The following is a 20,113-nucleotide window of genomic DNA, read 5'->3' on the forward strand; positions in this document are numbered from 1 at the left end:
ACGGTGCTGCCATCTGCCCCTTCCCGAGGGAGCCCTGGCTGGTTCATTTTCATGGCAAGATCAGGATCTGGGCACTACTTGTGCCCATTGCTTGTGGGGAGTTGCACTCCCAGGCCCTCTCCGTGGACACACGTGCATGTACATTTATTTCTCTATTTCTATATCTATCGGTATAGATTAGAAACATGAGCTCACGACAGTTCTTCCGCTGCCTCTCTGATACCACGGGGTTCATTTGCTTTTGTCCTTTTCCACATTCATAACCCTCTTCTCCAACAATAGAAACCTGACTCCCGCCATCCTTCGTATTTCTACCTGTTTGAGGAACTCCTCCCCTGTATGTAAGGCATCCGCCACTGCGGCCGCTGCGCCCCCTGTCCTCACCCGGCCAGGGCTCCGACTTCTCTGTCCAGCCACTCCCGCCACTGTCTACTCCTCGCCCCATTCCTGCTCTGACCCCACGCCCCTCTGCCCTCTCACATACATGCCCTCCCCTGCTCGGCTCTGACTTCCATGCTGGGCTGCCCACCTTCTCCCTGGCAGGGACCCCTCTGATGCCTGGGCCAGCTGTCCGGCCTGTGGGCCCTCGCCTCGCTCTGCCTGCCCTGCAGGCTCCCGTCGGGGGCCACTGTGGCTACTAGCCCTGCCCCCCACAGCACAGACATCGAGGCTGCCTGGCTTTTGGACTGGTTGTTCGTTTGGGAGGGAAAGGAAGGGGAGGGAGGAGCTTTCCAAAGTATTTTATAGCATTTCCCAGGCCTGCTGCGTTTCTCCTGTAAGTACTTTAGCATGCATCTCTACCAATAAGGACATTAAAAACATCAACATGACATCATTGTTATATCCAATAAAATTTAAAATAACCACTTAACATACTCAAATTTTCCTGATTATCTCAAAGATGTTTTTCTTACGGTACATTTGCTGGAATTAGCCTCCATCACGGCCCGTGTGGTGCATCCTGCCTGTTGCACTGCAGCTCCCCATCGGCCCCCACACCACCGACTTGTCTGAGCACCTAGATCCAGTCTGTAGACTATCTCACACCAGGATTTGGGTCCTTGCTTCCTTGTGGCACTGTTAACCTTGCTCCCTGTCCTCTGGATTTTCTTTGAACTGGTGGACAGAGATTTTTAAAACGGCTTTATTGGGATGTAATTTACATATACACCCATTTAAAGTGTACAATTCACTGGTTTTAGTATATTCACGGATATGTGCATCCATCACCACAGCCAATTCTGGAACATTTTCTTCACCTAAAAAAGAAATGCCGTAACATTTAGCTACCCCCCCCCTCCCCCCCCCCCCCCCCCAGTCCTTAGAAACAACACTCCTATTTTCTCTCTATATAGATTTTTCCATTCTAGACTTTCAGGAATAGAATCATATAATATGTAGACTTTTGTGACAAATTTCTTTCCCTTAGCATAATGTTTTCAAAGTTTATCCATGTAGTAGTGTGTGTCAGGCTGCCACTCCCTTTTATGACTGAATAATAATCCATTGATGGATATACCCCACTTTCTTTATGGTTAGTCTGTTAGTGACATTTGGCCATCATGAATGATGCTGCTGTAGACATCACGTCCAAGTTTCTGTATGGACATATGTTTGCATTTCCCTTGGATATATACCTAGGAGTGGAATCGCTGGGTCATATGATAACCCTATAATTAATCACTTGTAAAACTGCCAGACAGTTTTCCAAAGCAGCTGTGCCATTTCATGTTCCGACCAGCAGTGTAGGAGGGTTCTGATCTCTCTACATCTTTACCAACAATTGTTACTATCGACTTTGATTCCAGCCGTCCTAGTGGGTGTGAAGTGGTGTATCACTGTGGTTTTGATTTGCATTTTCCCTGATGACTAATGATGTCGAGCATCTTTTCATGGGCTTAGTGGCCATTGATATATCTTCTTAGAAGAAATGTCAATTCAGATCATTTACCCATTCTTTTTTCTTTCTTTTCTTTTTTTTTTCTTTTCACTTTTTTTTACTGTGGCAAAATACACATAGCATAAAATTTACCATCTTAACCATTGGTAAGTGTACAGTTCAGCGGCATTAAATACATTCACATTGTTGTACAACCAACATCACCATCCACCTCCAGAACTATTTTCATCTTGCAAAATTGAAATTCTGTACCAATTAAACACTAACACCCCATTCACCTCTCCTCCCAACCCCTGGCACCCACCAGTCTACTTCTGTCTCTATGGTTTTGACTACTGTAGGTGTCTCATATAAGGGCAATCACGCAGTATTCGTACTTTTGTGACTGGCTTATTTCACTTAGCCTAATGTCCTCAGGGTTCATCCATGTTGCAGTATGTATCAGAATTTCCTTCCTTTTTATAGCTGAGTAATATTCCATTGTATGTATAGACCACATTTATTTATCCATCCATCTGCAATGGATACTTAGGTTGCTTCCATCACTCGACTATTGTGAATACCGCTGCTATGAACATGGGTGTACAACTGTCTCTTTCAGACCCTGCTTTTGGGGTCCAGAAGTGGAATTGCTGGATCATATGGTAATTCTATCTTTAACTTTTTGAGAAATCGTCATACTGTTTTCCACAGTGGCTGTACCATTTTACATTCCCACCAATAGTACATAAAGGTTCCAATTTCTCTACATCCTTGCCAATATTTGTTGTTCTCTGTTTTTTCTTTTTTAAAAATACTAGCCATCTGAATATGTGCGAGGTGGTATCTCATCGTAGTTTTGATTTCACTTCCCTAATGATCAGTGATGTTCAGGCTCATTGGCCATTCTCACATCTTCTTTGGAGAATTGCAAGTTCCAGTTCTTTGCCCATTTTTGAATTGGGTTGTCTGATTGTTTTTGTTGTTGAGTTTTAGGAGTTCTCTCTATATTCTGAATATTAATCCTTTATCAGATACATGATTTGCAAATATTTTCTCCCATTCTATGGGTTGCTTTTTAATTCTGTTGATAGTGTCCTTTGATGTACAAAATTCTAAAATTTTCATGAAGTCCAATTTGTTTATTTATTTTTGTTGTCTGTGCCTTTATGTCATATCCACGAAATCATTGCCAAATCCAATGTCTTGGAGCTTCTGCCCTGTGTTTTCCTCTAAGAGTCTTATAGTTTTAGGTCTTACATTTGGGTCTTTGATCCATTTTGAGCTAGTTTTTGTATATTGTGTTAGCAGGGATCGCACCTTCATTGTTTTGCATGTGGAGATCCAGTTTTCCCAGGACCAATCGTTGAAGAGACTAGCCTTTCCCCACTGAGTGGTCTTGGCACCCTGGCCAAAAGTCATTTGGCCTCATCTGCGAGGGTTTATCTGTGGACTGTCTATTCCAGTCCATTGGTCTCTATGTCTGTCTTTATGCTAGTACCACGCTGTTTTGATGACTGTAACTTTGTAGTAAGTTTTAAACTCAGAAAGCGTGAGTCCTCCAACTTTGTTCTTCTTTTTTAAGATTGTTTTCGTTATTCTGGTCCTTTGAGATTCCTTATGAATGTTAGGATGGATTTTTCTGTTTCTACCAAAAATGTTGGGATTGCGACAGGGATTACGTTGAATCGTAGGTTGCTTTGGGTGGTATTGCCATCTTAATATGGAGTCTTCCAATCCATGAGTACAGGATGTCTTTCCATTTATTACGTTTTCTTTAATTTCTTTCAGCAATGTTTTGTAGTTTTGGAGTAAAAGTCTTTCACCTCCTTGGTTAAGTTAATTCCTAAGTATTTTATTCTTTTTGATGCTGTTGTGAATGGAGCTGCATTCCTACTGTCCTCTTTGGATTGTTCATGGTTTGTGTGTAGAAATGCAGCTGACCTTGTGTGTTGATTTTGTATGCTGCTGCTTTGCTGAATTCATTTACACTGGGAGACTGCTCCTGGCCAGACCTCCCACTGTCTTCTTCAAGTGTGGTCTGCACCGTGAGTGTCCTGGCCCAGGGTTGGGGGGTGCTGCTGAACCTCAGCGACCAGGGCAGAGGCCAGCAGGGCGGAGGGAAGCTGTGAACTGCCTCCTGGCACCCCACCCCCACCTCAGGTGTTCATTTATTCAGGAGAAATTCGTGGGCAGCACCATTCTAGGCTCTAGAACTGAGTGACCAGGAGTGTGCAGCATGGTCCCTCCATCCCAGCCAGGCCCACCCTCCAGTGGGCACTTGGAGCTCCTCTACAGAACTCTGGGCTCCCTCCTGGTGGGAGTGCAGGATGCTGGGGGCTGTCTTGGGGAGGGGTGGTGAGGAAGGGAAGTGGCCTGAGGTGCTGACATGGAGGCCGAGCCGGGTTTCCAGGGGAGAGAAGCACATTCTGGACTGAGGACCACCATGCAAAGGCCTGAAGGTGGGAGGGGCATGGGAGCCTACAGACCCCAGTGGGGCGGTGCAGGACAGCTGGATCCTAAGGGGCAGGGGAGGAGCAGGAGAGGGAAGGCCAGTGTGAGTGGGGGAGCTCACCATGGGCCCTGGTTGCTGAAGGTGGGGGAGGCTGTGGCTCACTTCTGGAGGGGTGAACAGAGGAAGGGACTGAACTGGCGGGTCATCGAAGGTAACTGGGGACTTTGCAGGCACCATCTCTGAAAGCATGGGGTGCCCCGGGGAGGCTGCCCCTCCAGCTCAGATGGCTCAAGTGGGCCATCTGACTCCGAGTGGAGCGTGTACTCTTCTTCCTGCTTGTGGGTTGTGCTAACCCTCCCTCGCGTCCCTCACAGGTCCGGACGAAGGACAGAGTCTTCGACAGCATCAGCCACCTCATCCACCACCACCTGGAGAACAGCTTGCCCATTGTCTCCGCCGGAAGCGAGCTCTGCCTCCAGCAGCCGGTAGAGAGGAACCAGTGACCCGCCAGCTGCCCGATCCCAACGCTGAGCTGCCGTCAGGGGACTCGGCTCTTCCGGGTAGACGGTATCGGGCTCCCGTGCTGGGGCAGCTGCCCACAGGCTCAGAGCCTTGTTCAGCGGCTCCAGGAGGAAGGCTTCTGAAAAGTACAAGTTTCATAAACTTGTTCCGATTTCTCATGTGCATATTGACGGTGTACATACCTATACATCCTGTACAAATTAGCCCTCTATATTTATATTTTCTAAGACTAAGAAAGATGTAAGATTAATGTTCTGTGCTGTATGTTTTTTAATGAAAAAAAGCGTTTGACTGTAGCTGTCCAGGAGAAAATTTAATTCGACTGACCCATTCCACTGGGAAATTCCACTGCGAAGGTGTTACCTGCAGTTTTACCCAATAAGCACAATATGAGGAATAGAAGCGAGCAGGACAGTCGGTAATCATCACGGGATTGTGACAGCATGAGGCAAGACCCTGTCCAGAGAGGCCCGCTCTGCAGGTGGAGCACTGAGTGCGCTGTGCTGACGGCCACCACTCCTCCGGGCCGCGGCGCCTCCTCCTCGCCCCTGGGGCTCTGCCGCTCACCTGTCTGCACGGGTGTCCCCCAGTGGATGGCTCTCCGGCATTAAGGAGCAGGCATCATGCCAGCTGTTTCCAGCTGCGCTGACCACAGGCGTGCTGTCCCCCTTGGCCCTAGTTGACCAGGGGTTCTTGGGGATTCACCCTACTGCCAAATATGGCACAAAATAAGCCTCCCTGGTCAGGATCTTGACCGGCAAATAATTCCCTTGTTTTTATCTGTATAATGGCAAAACGAGTATGTGCACGGGGCGGCTGGGGCAGAGTCTTGGTTGTATGTCCTTCTAGCCAACAGGCTGCCGCGGGAGCTGCTAGTCAAATTGTTGCCCCTTACAGCCAATAGAGAAAAAAGCTTGTGTACAAGCTGTGCTGAAGACAGACACAAACATGTGTGCTCAGAGTTCAGTCCTGGAGACGTTCGCACCGGCCGCTCCCCCTGGCTCTACATTTGCCGGAAGCTGGGGACCAGGCTCAGGATTAGGGGGAATCAGCTGGAGGTTCTCCTTCTGGAGCGATCGGTGGGTAAAGTGACTGGTTGTCTCGACAGCACGTTTCCTGTCGCTCCATGGGAAGGGGCTGTGCCTCACACATGGGCTTTATCTTGGCTCCTTCCTTCCTTTGAGACAAAATACTGTGGTTTCCTGCTGGGCATGGGATGTTGGGGAGTTGCACTGTTTAAGATGTTTAACAAATATCTAGTTGAGATGACCATGTGATTTAACAGAGATTGTCTTTTAAAAGATAGAAGCATTCATTCACTGGCACCTTCCAACGGGTGTGACACTGGCCCTCGTCCCGGTGAAATGCCCTGGCGTGTGACACCCCTTGATCAGTGCCACAGAAAGACACTCTGTGCACGCTGAGTCGGACAGTCATAAATTGGATGCTTCAAGAGTGAGGAGTTAAGGGTAGATTTAAAAAATTCTGCTGAGTACTCATTCTGCAAAGTTCGAATGCTAACTGCACGAACCCCATTTCTACTTTTGGGGTGTGTGTGGCCAGGATGAAAGGATGGGGTAGAGCTGATGGGTGAGGATGGGTCGGGGCAGGTTGAAGCCTTCACATATAGCCCTCTGTGGGGTTTTTGTCCTTTGAGCATCCAGCAAATCCAAGTGACAGGGGCTTCAATCTTCTAGAATGTTCTGCAGTAGATTGGGGCAGATCTGGACCACCCTGCCTCTTCCTGGAATGGTTCTCATTTCAGAAGCAGTGTGGATACACTGCTCCAAGTTATCCAGAAGCAGTGGGTGGCAAACAGGAATTTGGGGCAGCAGCTGGCTCAGGCTCTGGCCCTGTGACATCATAGACTTTGGGGTGGCTGCGAGAACGGCCCAGCACTCTATCTCCTAGAGGCCCACAGCCCTGCAGACGTGTGTAAAGGTCTGACCTCTGTGGGAACACGTGGTCCTTCTCCGTGTGTGAGTGTACACACATATAAAAATGGATGAAACGACTTTTCTTCCAACATCTTGCATGCCCTGCTGTGTAAGGCCGAGATGCTGATGCTAAGGGCAAGAATAAATTAGGAAACGAGACTTAGGAACAGTGAGCACCTGAACGTTTGATCTGCTTTCTTTTTCCTCTTGGGGATGTGAGAAATGGTAATCCGTGGTTTTAGTAGCTCTCTGCTCTGAAGTTGGCGTTTAGCTCAGTGGTGATAAGCAATATATATCATGTTTTCTTGCATGAGAATCAATTTAGAAAATTAAAAGTATTGGGGGATCAAACTTTATTTCAATATTAACTCAAAATATGTATTTTTAAGCTCATATGGCAAGACTGCTGACAATGGAACGGTGCCGGTGGGAAAATCGGCACTCTTCTGTGGCCACGGGAGCAGATCAAAGACAGGGCAGAGGGCAGTGACTGTCGTGTCTCTGTTCCTGTCATTTGTAAAGCATGCTAGAGTTGGCACGAATATCTCACCTCTTCCTTCAGGCATCGTGTGATGGGCATTACTGTGAGCCTCACTCACAGACAGGGAAACTGAGGCTCAGATCGGAGGCCTCTTTGCTCCAGGTCATGCAGCTGGCAGGCAGCAGAGCTGTTCCGCTCACGCAGCGTTCCCGACTCTGCTGCCCTTGGAGCTCAGGATTCCCAGGCTGACATGACGGGCTGCTCCCTGCCCAGCCTGGGTCCCCACCCTGTGCTTTCTTGGACCGCATCCCAGCCTGGGCAGGGCTGTGCACGCCAGGATCTCCGACTCCCATGGCATGGTGGCTGCACCCTGTGCCGGGTCACCCTGGGCCCACGGAACACTGGGGCCTGCTGCCCCTCTCCTGAGCCCCCCACTCAACCCAGGCCTCCTCTGAGTGTGCTGGGAGCACCGGCAGGTGCTTGTAGAGTGGCCCTGGGGACCCCATCCACCTCTGCTCCCACCCTCACCATCCAACGTGAATTAGCTGTGCTTCCTGTGACGTTCTCGTCCCACTGAGAGCCTGTGGGGCTCTCGGGCTGCTCACCGCTGGTCTCAGTCGGCTTTGACGCTCGACGACCAAGGAGCCTGAATGGCCGTGGGCAGCCTGACAAACAATAGGCATTCACACAGCTCCTAATCCAAATCCCGTGCCGAAGCTTCCACTCTTGGGCATTTTATATTTGAGAGGCCAAAGGACCAGGTGCCCACTCAGCCTTGGCTAGTGTTTCATTTGGGCAACAATTCTGTTTAGGGCAGTCTTGGGTGTTGGAGTGGATGGACAGAAGCCCACTTGGGGCACATATGGTGGCCTGAGGGTCTCCTGGTGGAGGAGGGCAGCACGGATAATTTCCAGTGAGGAGAGAAACTGGCAAGCCTTGTGTGGAGAAAAGGCCTGGCTTAGAAGGAGGGACAGGCCTGGGGGAGGAGTGGATGGAGCAGCACTTGGTGTGGCCCCCAAAAGAGCCCCCTCGGTGCTCAGGGACACAGTCAACACCTGCCTCCTGGCTCTGTGCCCTCCTGGGGTCCTGACGACGCCCCTGACCAGTCGCCATATGAAGGCCAGTCACGTGTTTCCTTGGATTACAGGCTCCCGGACAGTGGGTGGACGCCTTGGTCCATCCTCGGCTCCGGCACGCACAGAGCCAGTTGGCCTTGCATTAGGTGCTGGGTTTCTCTGAGCAGTGGCTGGTCACCTGCACTGCAGGGCTGTGCAGCCCCCATTGTGAGGAGTGGGGTTGGTGAATATGTGTCAACATGGAGCACGGGTGTCTCCTGGGGTGCTTCACCCACAGAAGTGCGTCGGCTCCCTCTCGCTGGCCTTGTGCGTGCCGCTGCCATCTACACGTGCCCTGCTCTGAGTAGGGACAGCCGGCTTGGAAATGGGGGGAAGTGTGGAAAGATTAGAAACAGTAACCACAGGACGCAGACCAATCTTGGCCTTGGGTTTCAGAATAATACCCTGGTTCTGTAGGGAAACATTTAAAATTGATCCTGAGAAAGAAGCAGCAGAAAAACCCCTTTACTGGGACGTGAACTGTCACTGGTCCCAGAGAAGGATACACAAGGGAGCATCATGGGACCTGCAGCTGCAAGGACCCACTTTCCAGCGAGGAAACTGGAGCCAGGTGACTTCTCAGAGGGTAGCAGCGGCCAGTGGCTGAATCTAGGATAGATCGCAGGACTCATTAGGACCCTTGAGGGCTGATACATAAATCTCAGCGCCTGATGGAAAATGGCAAGTAGCTCTTCCGTCCTTGGGCTTACATTTTATCCATCTTCTTTCCAAAATGCACAAAGGTGTGAGTCAGTCCCACTGACGGGGAAGTGTTTCCAGTCCTCTGTGTAGTGCGGGGGCCTTAGGAAACAGACCCCGAGAGAGGATCTGAGTGTGTGTAGTTTCTCCGGGTGATGAGCCAGGGCTGGGGAAGGGGGAGAAACTGACGAGAAGGGCATGATCAGCACGTGGCCAGCATGTGGATAACGCCTGGAGCTGGGGCCCGAGGGGGAGGACTGGACGCGCCTCCAGGCAGGGAGAAAGCCGGGCTCTTCCCCACCTGCCCAGCATGGGTGGAGTGCTGCTTCTGGCCACAATGTCCTGGCCAGCCCCATGCACACCTGTGCACACCCCCTGAGCCAGGGCATCCTCGGGCAGAGACGGGCCTTCCTGCTAAGCAGGCTTGGGGTGGCGGGTAGCCTCAGAGCCACCGGGGCCTCCCCAGGGTCCCTGACTCGGCAGGTCCGGATGTGGCCTGAGAATTTGCATTTCTAATACATTGCCAATGATGCTGGTGGGCACCGTCAAGTGGTAGCTGCCAGCTCTTCCTGCCCCTTACTGATGGCTTTCCCCCCTAATTTATGATTGTGTTTTCAGGCCACTTCACGTCATGGGTCCCAGGGTCCATGCTGTGAGTTTAAAAGTGGAGGATTAATAAGCATTTATAACTCCATGCAATCACTGCTGGCAGATAAAATGCCATCTGCCAGCCACAATTTATTTATAATGGGCTTTATACATATTTATAAGTCTGCAGGCAACAAATGCACAGTTTTAAAACTGGCACATTTTATAGCAGCCAGATAAATTGCAACTTTATACCAGGACTGGTGAATATCAGTCACATACGTATGTACATACACACACGTACACGTACCTACACTGAGGACGATGGACATGCGGCTGTCTGGACGTGTGCACGTGCAGGCTGGCTGTGCGACCTGCACCTCGGGACTCCTCCTTCGGTATTTTAACTAACAAGGACAATGAAAAATTTGGGGACTGACGGATCCTGGCATCTGCAGACGCGTGGAGGAGGGTCCAGGATGCCGCAGGACGTGGGGCCTGAGTGCAGACAGAGCAGGAACAGAACAGGAGGGCCATGAGGGCCACTGTGGGAAATGACGGAGGGACGGGGGGGAGGAGAAACCAGCGGGGGAAAGCGAGGACAGGAGGCGACAGGAGGGCAGAGGAGGATGGAGGTGAGAAGCAGGGCTTGGGGGACAGGCAAGTCCAGACCTATGTCCTGCGCTCATCCAGGAGCGCATAGTGTCTGGGAGGCCAGCAAAGGAGGATGAGGAGGGCAGCATGGTGGAGGCTGTCCCCATCAGGCAGGCCCAGGCGAGCCTTGTCTTCCCCAGCGCAGCTGTGTGTGGGCACCGCTCATCAGCCTTCCTACCCAGCCAGCCTTCCCTCGGCCCCGTCTGTGCGCTGGCTCGTGTGCACAGGCGCCGTGCTGGGCTCCTGGGATGCAGAGGTGAACGGGAGAGGTTATATATATAGAAATACATAAATATAACCCAGGAGGAAGTGAACACACACAGGGAGCTGCAGCAAGACAAGGGTGATGACTGGTGTGGCCAAGTTCCCTAGGACCGCGGGAGCCGCAACCCCGCTGGGTCTGGGGAGTCTGAAGGTTCTGCCGGCTGGGCGGCAGATGGGACGGGGGTGGTGGAGCAGGCAGACAAGGCGTGGGACACACTCGTGCCGCGTGATGGCCTGTGTCAGGAGGGATGCTGGGCGGGTGGTGAGACTGCCCCACGTCACTTCTCTCCCCCTTGCTGCATTCACAGACACCCTGAATAAGTGACTCCCTGGGGCCCAAACGCAAGGCTGTCTCCTGAGGGCTGGAAGAGTCATTCTCATGGAACAAAAGAGTCAGAAAGGAAATCGCACACAAGTTTAAGTTTCTGTTTTGTTGTTTGACCTTAAAATGCTGTAGGTAGAAAACTAGGCCCTTCGGGGACAGGCTGGGTCCTGAATGTCTGAGGTAATTAATGCACACTCGTCTGGGACACTTACCACAACCAAAGTTCCTGACCACAAAATCAAGTGACAACCAACACAGCAGGAATTCACGGTGGAGTCCATCTTTGAACACTGAATTACCTTCTTCTGTAACAACTGTGTGTCGGTCGCAAATGGAATGTTCTCTGTTCATCTGACTTTTGAATATAACTTGTTCCAGAAAAAAATCTTGTAACATTAAGTATGTGAATGTTTTGTGTATTCAGAATTAAACAGCTGATGTTTCAATCTAAGGGTTAGGAGAGAACTCCATGTGAATTTAATGGGTAACAGTAGGATATTTACTACTTTTTAAAAAGCATTTAGATGGCAAATTATACATATTGATAAATACTATTTGAAAATTTTGTGTTTTGTTTTCCACTAACTTTTGTGAAACAAAAAACAATCGCTGTAAAGCTCTCTGTCCGGCTTTACTGCCAGCTCACCACCTTCTACTTTAATATCAGAACAGGACTGGCCTGCGGACATTCCCGAGGAGAGGAAAGACAAACCGATTTCAAGTTTTCTAATCTCTGTTCTAAGAAAAACGATAAAACCTAAGTTATTTGGCCAACATTCGGGAGATTGGACAATACAGTGGGTGAAAATATGCTAAAATTCCCTCCTCACCTTTGGTGAAGCCACTTCACTCCTTCGGGGATGAGGCAGCTTCCTTGCGAGCCCTCCACGGCACACCTGGCACATCCCCAGGCCTCCGGGGTAGCAGGTGGAGGTGCCGCATGGCGGCCCCACGTGGCCCAGGAGCGGAGGCTGGCACACCCACGCAGACGACGCTGTGCTTGTTCTCACCATTGGTGAACGGAAAATGTGCCTTCATTTTGGGAACAGTGGTGTGTGCATCTCTGATTATGTAGCAAACCCTTTGATATTTGACTTAGATACTAAAAACATCAGAGCGTTCAGGTTTTGCTCTCGTAGATACAATTTAAAAGCATGGACTTGGTAATTTAATTAGAAGTTTTCTATAAAATATATCTTGTTACATTTCTGTGAAAGGCTCTTTACCAGCACAGACTAACCGTGGGTCGTGGGTCGTGGGTCGGGGCAGAGAGAAACAGCTGTTTCCTATGGAGTTCGTTGTTACAGTGACTGTCATTGTAAGTCTGTGGGCAATAAAGGATTGTGTAAAAAGTCTCTCATTTGGATGGTGGATCTCGTATTGCCTCACCGAGTGGGGGGGGGGGGGGCGTCTGAAACCTTTGCACAGAAAGCAGATGTCCTGTTATTCCCCCGGAGACTTCTTAAAACCCAGTCACAGCAGAGCCGCCCCCATCCGCCAAGCGTGCGGAAGGAATGGCGGCCGGCAGACGCATCCTTGCCGGGGACTGGAGTTGACTTCTGCCTCGGCAGCTGCGCACAGAATCAAAGGTAGGAGGGCTGTGGTCTCCGGTCGTGCTGGAGAGATTTCTTCGTGAATGTCACCACCAGACTAACTGTGCCCAATCAGGCCTCTCTGTAGAACACCAGGCAGACACACACACACACACACGTGCGCGCCCCACGCACAGGCTGAAACTTCCCACTGGTGAGGGGGGAGGCTGGGCAAGGGCCGGTTCTGATCTCTTCTCTCCTGCTGCTGATGGAACAGGACCAAACATCCTGCCTCTTTTGGCTCTACTTTGACCATCATGACTCTGATAATCGTCTCCCCATCCAAAGGGCAGTCCATTGACCTTCCTCCAGTCTCATCTACCATATCGGTGGAATAGCGCCCAATGCACATAGCTTCACCAGACAGCAGCTAGGCCAGTGGAGAAGTGAAGGGTGGGAGGATTATTGGGGTTTCCTTCCTGGAGAAACACGGCACCAGGTGGGAAGCCAGGCTGCCCCCTCGCACGCCCCAGGGCTGGCCCTCGTGCAGACAGCCCCCAGCACAGACTGCCAACAATGGGTTTGTACAAAGACTTTTGGTTTTATTTTCTTAACAGACATACATGGGACACAGTACAGGTTCCTAACGGAATGAGGTCTAATGCACAGGTTCTCTGTGGCTCTGAAACACTCAACTTCTAAATGGTCCCCAGCTAGCTAGTTAGGCTGTACACACTGGGATTAAAGTCAATTATTTCTACATATGTCGAACGAACACAATTCCTTTTTTTTGGAGTAGTCTTCATTCAGATTGCCTGACAGTTTTGCGTTATCTCAGAGGGAAGTTGGGTTATCACTCTGAGTGTTATGAATATTAGCGCCAGAGACGCAGGGCCCTGATAGCAGCTCAGAACCACGATGGAAAGTTCTAAAGGCATTTCACTACCTGTGTGAGAATGTAGTGCCAACATTTGGGCTCTCAGATGCATTTTTTTGTTTTCTTAATCAAGTACCTTAATGCTTAACTTTTCTAGAAACACCCTGGGTTTCTGGTGCTATTTGATAGGAGAAGCAGCTCCTTTTGTGAGTAGAGAAGGCAAGAAAAACGCCACGGATGAGCATCCTTACAAATAGGATTGATCTCGTTGGTACCAAAACTGAGGGAAGTCTTTGGTCAACGCACCGAGGTGACTCAGGACCCACAGAAATGCTCCTTGACAAGAGGCACTCACATCCAATGACAAACAGGAGTCGCTTTCTCTCCAAAAAGTTAATGTATTAAAACTACTCTTTTAGTCTTTACTCAGGCAAAATTCTCAGTGAACCTCAAAAACTTCCAGGGGTCTGATGTGAGGTTTACTCAAGTAAGAATCCTTTTGAAGGTCGCTTTGTTTTTGTTTTTACACAGAACTCAACACGTCAACTACGGGCTTACGAGAGCTCTGCAGACGTGTGTGTTTCAGGAGTTTGCATTGCGTTAGAATCCTCGGGGTCGTCTCAGGCGTCCCCGGTAAGGCAGACAGGGCCATCCAGGGGCAGCCCACGGGAGAAGGGAGAGGACAGTACCGTGGACAGATCGTGACATTTGTTTGAAGAAGGCACAGCCCAACACAGGTTAGCTCCTCTTCTGACCACTCCACTGCTTTACTGGTCAGCGTGCCGGTCCACTGTCCAGGAGCCGTGTGGCTGCTGACGGCCCAGCTCGTCGGCTGTGACAACACGGGGCTTATAGACGTGCTGCTTTTCTGATACGGAATCAAACTCAACGCAGGATCAAAGTGCTGGCCGGGAAATTCTCCTAATTCAACAGAGACCTTCCATTACACGGACCACTGCTTCCGTGACACGGAAAGACGCACCGGCCGGGTCGTCCTCTGCTCTCCTGGGCAGGTTCTCCGTTGGTCTCGGGCGCAGCTCCCGGAAGACCTTGGGAGGCTTTTCTGTGATTTGGAGAAACCCCTAAACAATCACATAATTTGGCTAATTTGGCTTTTAGATGTGCTTAAAACTGCACAGGGACACAAGGTGGGAGAGGAGCGGGGGCCCCTCAGGAGACCCGCACCCACAGACCTCACTGGTTCTCCCCAGGGTCCTTCAGACACTGACTTGCTCAGGGGCAGGCACGTCTCAGGACTGTTTTCGGTGATTCCCACACATCCGGGGCTAGCCCCGGACAAGGCCTTTTTGGGAATTTGGGTGTTCAAAGCATGCCTAACCTGGGACTTCATGTCCATCTGAGGAGACTGGGACGGCGTGTCCACTCAGCTCCCAGCCGTCTCTGTGCGCCTGGTGGTCCAGGCGGAACACAGCTGCACCATCTGTTACATGACTGTGCCGCCTGCACAGCTTATATGTGCACCGACGGCAGACCTTTGAAACACAAGTGCTGCGAGCACAGGCATGATAATGCACAGCAGCCCTTCTGTGCACAGTCCGTGTCGTGTAAAGTCACTAAACATCACCCTGCTGTTCTGGGAAACATTGTACACTGTGTGCCCACGACCTCCCCTCTCTGGGAGCAACAGAGGGCAGCCGGTGGGATTCCGGGGAAGGCAACCACGACGACAGCAGCTCGCTACATTCGGAAGACTCTGGAACAAGTCGAAACATGCATGCTGTCTACACTGAAATGACTCGGCAGTTCCTTGGGTCCCCTCCTTAAGAGACGTCCACACCAGGCAGGCTGTTGGCAAAAGAGATTTCCTGAGCCGCCACGGGTGAGGTGTGCAATAAATAAGATGGCAGCCGCAGGGCAGGGGGCCACTCCTCCCGTGGCCGTGGCAGGGTCCCCGTTCCTCGAGGCCAGCGCCCTCACTTGCAGAGGATCCCATTCGGCAGGGTTTTATTTTTGTCGGTTATGCAGGGCGGGGCAGCCAGTGGGGGAGGGTCTTCCTTGCTCTTGGAGGACGGGCTGCTGTTGTTGCTGCCACTGGATTTGCTCCTGCTGGGATCGAGAGCGGGCTGGACGGGCGAGGAGCTGGTGCCCCGGCCCCGGACCAGGCAGGTGCAGACCAGCCGGAAGAAGGCTCGGCGCATCTCCTTGCTGGCCAGCGTGTAGATGACAGGGTTCATGGCCGAGTTGAGCACCGCCAGCGCAATGAACCACTGGGCCTTGAACAGCACAGCGCACTCCTTCACCTTGCAGGCTACATCGATGAGGAAGAGGATGAACAGCGGGGACCAGCAGGCGATGAATACGCTCACCACGATCACCACAGTCCGCAGCAGGGCCATGGACCGCTCCGAGTTGTGGGGGCTGGCCACCCTGCGGCTGCTGGACTTCACCAGGAAGTAGATGCGTGCGTACAGGATCACGATGGTCACCAGGATGGCCATGAAGACGCTGATGCAGAACGCGATGTACCTCTTGGAATAGAGGGGCAGGATGGTGGAGCATTCGGGGAGGTTGCGAAGGCAGTTCCAGCCCAGGATGGGTAAGGCGCCCAGCGAGAACGCGATGAGCCAGCACATCCCGATCAGGAGGAAGACTCGGTATTTCTTGTTGGCGTCGTACGGCCTCATTTTGATCATGGTCAGGTGCCGCTCGATAGCGATGGCCAGCAAGCTACAGGTGGACGCCCCGAGGGCCACAAACATGCTGCCTTCCCGTAGGAACCAGACCGTCAGAGACAGGCTCAGCGTCTTCTTGCCTGACATCAGAATGTTGACTGTGTAAGCGACGCCGGCCAGCAGGTCGCAGAGGGCCAGGTTGCCGATGAAAAAGTACATGCGGTTGTGAAATTTATTGTTTTTCCAGATGGCAATGAAGACCATCAGGTTCTCCAGGACGATGAAGCTGCAGACGATTAAGAACAGCACGGTGGTGAGGGTGCCGCCCTCGGGCGCGTCCCTCAGCCTGCCCTCCAGCTTGCCCACGTAGTTGTAGTGTGTGCGCAGGACCTCGTTCCAGGGGGTGGGTCCGGGGTGCGGAGGCGGGACCGTCGCCATCACTTGGAACTCACGGTGGGTTAGCTCCAGAACCCAGCAGAGGGCGCCCTAGGCACGCCCATGTCCCAGGAAACAAAGACTGCGGCTCAGGCTTCAGTGAGGACCCGGCAGACCCCAGCGAGGGTGCTGAGGACAGGCTCCTGCAAAAGACAGAACGAGGGGCGCCTTGTGGTTAGGTAACACGGCCGGAGAGCAACGGCAGCAGCGAAGCTGGAAGAAGGCAGCAGATACGCTGCTGCACTGGGCCCGGGTGACCACGGAGAGATTCGGCTCTGCAGCTGCCAGGGGGGAAATTTGGTGCAGGGGCCATGGTCATCAACCGTGCGACTGTAACAACGACACAGACCCAGTGAGACTTCCCTCTGGAAATCTCAAGGCACTGCAGCGCGCCACCAGCTCATCCTCCTCTCGCGCACAGGAGCTGCCAAACCATTATTCCCAGTGACCGAGAAACAGGACTGTCTCAGGTCAGAAAAATAGGATGGAACCTGGGAGATGCCGGCCCCACGTCTGAGGCCTCCCTGGGGAGCTTGGGAGCGACATCGTGGAAGCACCCACACTGCCCAGATGGCCTCCCCGGGACCAGGCCAGAAATTGGGTCCAGAGGTCTGCCGGGCAGGAGAGCCCTGGGACAGGACCACATGGCCGCCTCCCCGGTGAACAGCTGAGCTGGGAGGGAATACAAACCTGTGAAAAGTGGAATCACCTTCTCCAGAGATGATGGGACCAGAAAGCAGGGACAAGCACACGGACTTTGAGTGTGGCTTAAAATTCAGCAAACTGCATATTAGATTAACTGTCAAAAACCAAATCTGGGCTGGGAGCTGAGAGAGAGTGAAGGCGGGGACCCCAGGAGCCCGGCCCTCCACCGCCCTGAGTTTTAATGCTTCTCCCTCCCGACCTGGGCCATGTCAGTCGGCAGCCTGTGATGCTGATGCCGAGGCAGACTACCCAGGGAGAAATGGCTTACAGTGGACTCACTCATCTTAAATTTAAATTACTTGAATATTTAAATATCTAATTAAAATCAAATGAGGTTAATTTACAACAGCCCACCATGTGCGTCCAGTGGGGATCTCTTTCTTTTACTTCTATAACGTTTAAGTCACAGCCCTAAGTGTGGCTCCCAGGCAAAGGGGCCACGCTCCCCTCATATGGGGCTCTGCATTTTGGGGCGTGATGGAATCTGAAGGCCTGGTCCACCCCTGGGCTCATCCCCAGAGACGGCCTCAGTCCCTGGAGGACCAGGGTCAGCGTAGGTGGCTGCTCTGCAGGTGAGAAGCAGGTTGACTACCACAGGGTTTCCTGCCCATGGGACCCTCCAGGTAACTGACGTGCTGCCACTCGGGCACTGGTCCGGTGCCCTGCAGATGCTGGCAAACCCTCCCTTCATTTGGGGGGCTCAGGTTCTCTGAGACGGGGCAGAGATGGCCCCACTGCTTCTTGGCAGAGATTTCTTCCAGTGTGCAGGAGCTGTGATGTGCCACTTGTTCCAGAAGCTCCGTGGGCCCCAGTGCCCGAGCTGACGCCTGCCCCTGACCCTTCTCGGCCCCTCCATCACGGCTGTCTGATGCCACGGGGCCTTGGGGGTCAGCTTGAATACCAAGAGTGGCAGAAATCGTTTCTAACTTCAAAATGAAAAAGCAAGCAGTCCCTGAGGCTGGGCTCATGATAAAGGACCGGGGGGGTACCTTCCAAGGTCCCCCCATCTCTGATGAGACATTGCAGGCAGCACAGGGCCCTGGGGCTCCTCCCCCGACCACAGCACGCCCAGGCCTAGGGCACCTTGCTGCCTTGTGCAGAAGGCCAGACCACCACGCCCAGCCCTGCCTGCCTGCTCGCCTGGACTGGGGCCCAGCAAGGATAACGGGCCTTGTCTGCAGATTCTCCCTGGTCGGCTCAGTGGGCAGGTTTCCCACCAGCCCCCTCCTAGTCTTGCTCCACATTTTTATTTAAATCTTGTCTGTCCTCCAAGTCCGAAGTCAAATTCTACCTGCTCTGTAACATTTTCTGGAATCAGTTCAGCCCCTGATGACTTTTCTCAGAGGCTGCACACCATGTTTTAAATCAAATTGCAAGCTGTCATTTTAAGGGCAGAAATAACAGCAGCTAAGCCCCAAGCCCTCTGCCTGGAGCGCCTTCTGGATCTCCCACCGACGCCCTGATGCTCACGGGGTCTCTCGTAGCACCTTGCACAGTAATGGGGCGCATAAACACGTGTGCCCTCTGTTACCGCCTGGCTGTTTCCTCTCATCTGTGAGCCAGGGATGGTGACCCCAGGCCCTCACGTTGCCGGCCAGGCCCTTGCCGCCAGAGGACACCAGGGACAGGACAACTTAGCCCCCAGTTATCCTCCCACCAATTCCCACGCCACAGCACAGCCACTGCACGAGCAGCCGGCCTCCCCAGGACGGTGCCAACACGGCGCCACATGTGTCTTTGCCCCCGACAAGGCACAGCACAGGGTGGGGAACAGAAACACATGTGCTGCTCCACTGAGAGTCATGAGGGAGCCTTGTCCCTAGAGCGGCAACTTCTCCAAAGGCAGCGGGTCCACACACCAGCGCAAGGGCCCCTCCTCCCGCCCCGCGCAGGCCGCCTGCTGCCACGTCCCGGTGGCTGCCCCTCAGTCCACTACACTTCCATGCCCGGTTTACCTCCGAGTGTCCCTGGGGCATCTGCTCCCCAGTCAAGGGATTCTGTCCCCAGACCCGACCAGGGCACGTATGTGGTAACGTGACGAGTTATGAGCATCACCAACTTAGCACCTGAATGGTCTGACTTATAAAAATATTTGAGGGACGTGAATTGTGTGTGAAGTCACTGCACTGGGGAGAAGCGGCTTCGGGCAGCCGCATCGGAAACGTTTTTGAAACCACTGTATGTCCGAAGCTGGTCTTCTGTGCCTCAGTTTCCCCATGATAACTCTGCACCTTTTTACATATATTATAAACCTCACGGCTCCCTCTGGGCCCTTGCAATCCCTCTAACCAGAGAGGAGGGAAGTGAGCCGCTGTGAACCTGCTGGACCTGGACCTCTCTGGGGGGAGAGAGCCGCAGTGGGCAGACCACAGGCCCCACAGGCTCACGTCTTCTTTCCTCCCTGTATATGCAGCTTTGATAAAATCAAGCAGAGCAAAAAAAAAAAAGAAAACAATAAAAACTAATAACAAAAAATAAAATAACCACAATAACAGTAAGGCAAGATGTGCCTGAGGCCCATCAAACCAGGAACCCTGAGGGCAAACATATTTTCCCATTAATGCTGGATGTATCATCTCCCTTAATTAAATATTCATCGCTCAAAGAGTGTGTTTTTTCAGAACTTCTTTTGTTAAGTGCAATTCTCCGCATTTTGCATAAGTGGGAGCTATCGGGCTCTCTCTGGAATCTAAAAGCTTGTTTTCTTTGGATTATCCACATTAGAAAGCAGACCCATCCGGGGAGTTAAGTGCTGGGCTAAAGGCCAGATTGATTCTAGATGCATCTGTGCGGGGTCAGTCATCAGAAGGCCGAGTTCTGGCCCCCATCCCGGGGGGCAGCAGCACTGACCCGCCCTCCCACCCCTGGAGCAGCAGCACTGACCCCCCCCACCCCTGGGGCAGCAGCACTGACTCCCCCCAACCCCTGGAGCAGCAGCACTGACCCCCTCCACCCCTGGAGCAGCAGCACTGACTCCCCCACCCCTGGGGCAGCAGCACTGACTCCCCCCCC

At 52.2% G+C, this 20,113-nt stretch overlaps 2 protein-coding genes across 2 annotated transcripts in view; one reads left to right on the forward strand and one right to left on the reverse strand.

The window, feature by feature from the left end:
- The window catches only part of LOC124233875 (SHC-transforming protein 3), a 116,131-nt gene extending 111,294 nt beyond the window's left edge, over positions 1 to 4,837 (forward strand). The window contains exon 12 of the mRNA XM_046651131.1: positions 4,709 to 4,837. Within this exon, the coding sequence (XP_046507087.1) occupies positions 4,709 to 4,837 (129 nt within the window). The remainder of the gene's footprint in view (positions 1 to 4,708) is intronic.
- An 8,195-nt stretch (positions 4,838 to 13,032) lies between these two features.
- LOC124233857 (sphingosine 1-phosphate receptor 3-like) overlaps positions 13,033 to 20,113 on the reverse strand; it is a 12,728-nt gene continuing 5,647 nt past the window's right edge. Inside the window, exon 2 of the mRNA XM_046651113.1 lies at positions 13,033 to 16,539. Within this exon, the coding sequence (XP_046507069.1) occupies positions 15,263 to 16,399 (1,137 nt within the window). The 5' untranslated portion in view covers positions 16,400 to 16,539 and the 3' untranslated portion in view covers positions 13,033 to 15,262. The remainder of the gene's footprint in view (positions 16,540 to 20,113) is intronic.

Source organism: Equus quagga, unplaced genomic scaffold, assembly GCF_021613505.1.
Source record: "Equus quagga isolate Etosha38 unplaced genomic scaffold, UCLA_HA_Equagga_1.0 268.1_RagTag, whole genome shotgun sequence".
NCBI lineage: Eukaryota > Metazoa > Chordata > Mammalia > Perissodactyla > Equidae > Equus > Equus quagga.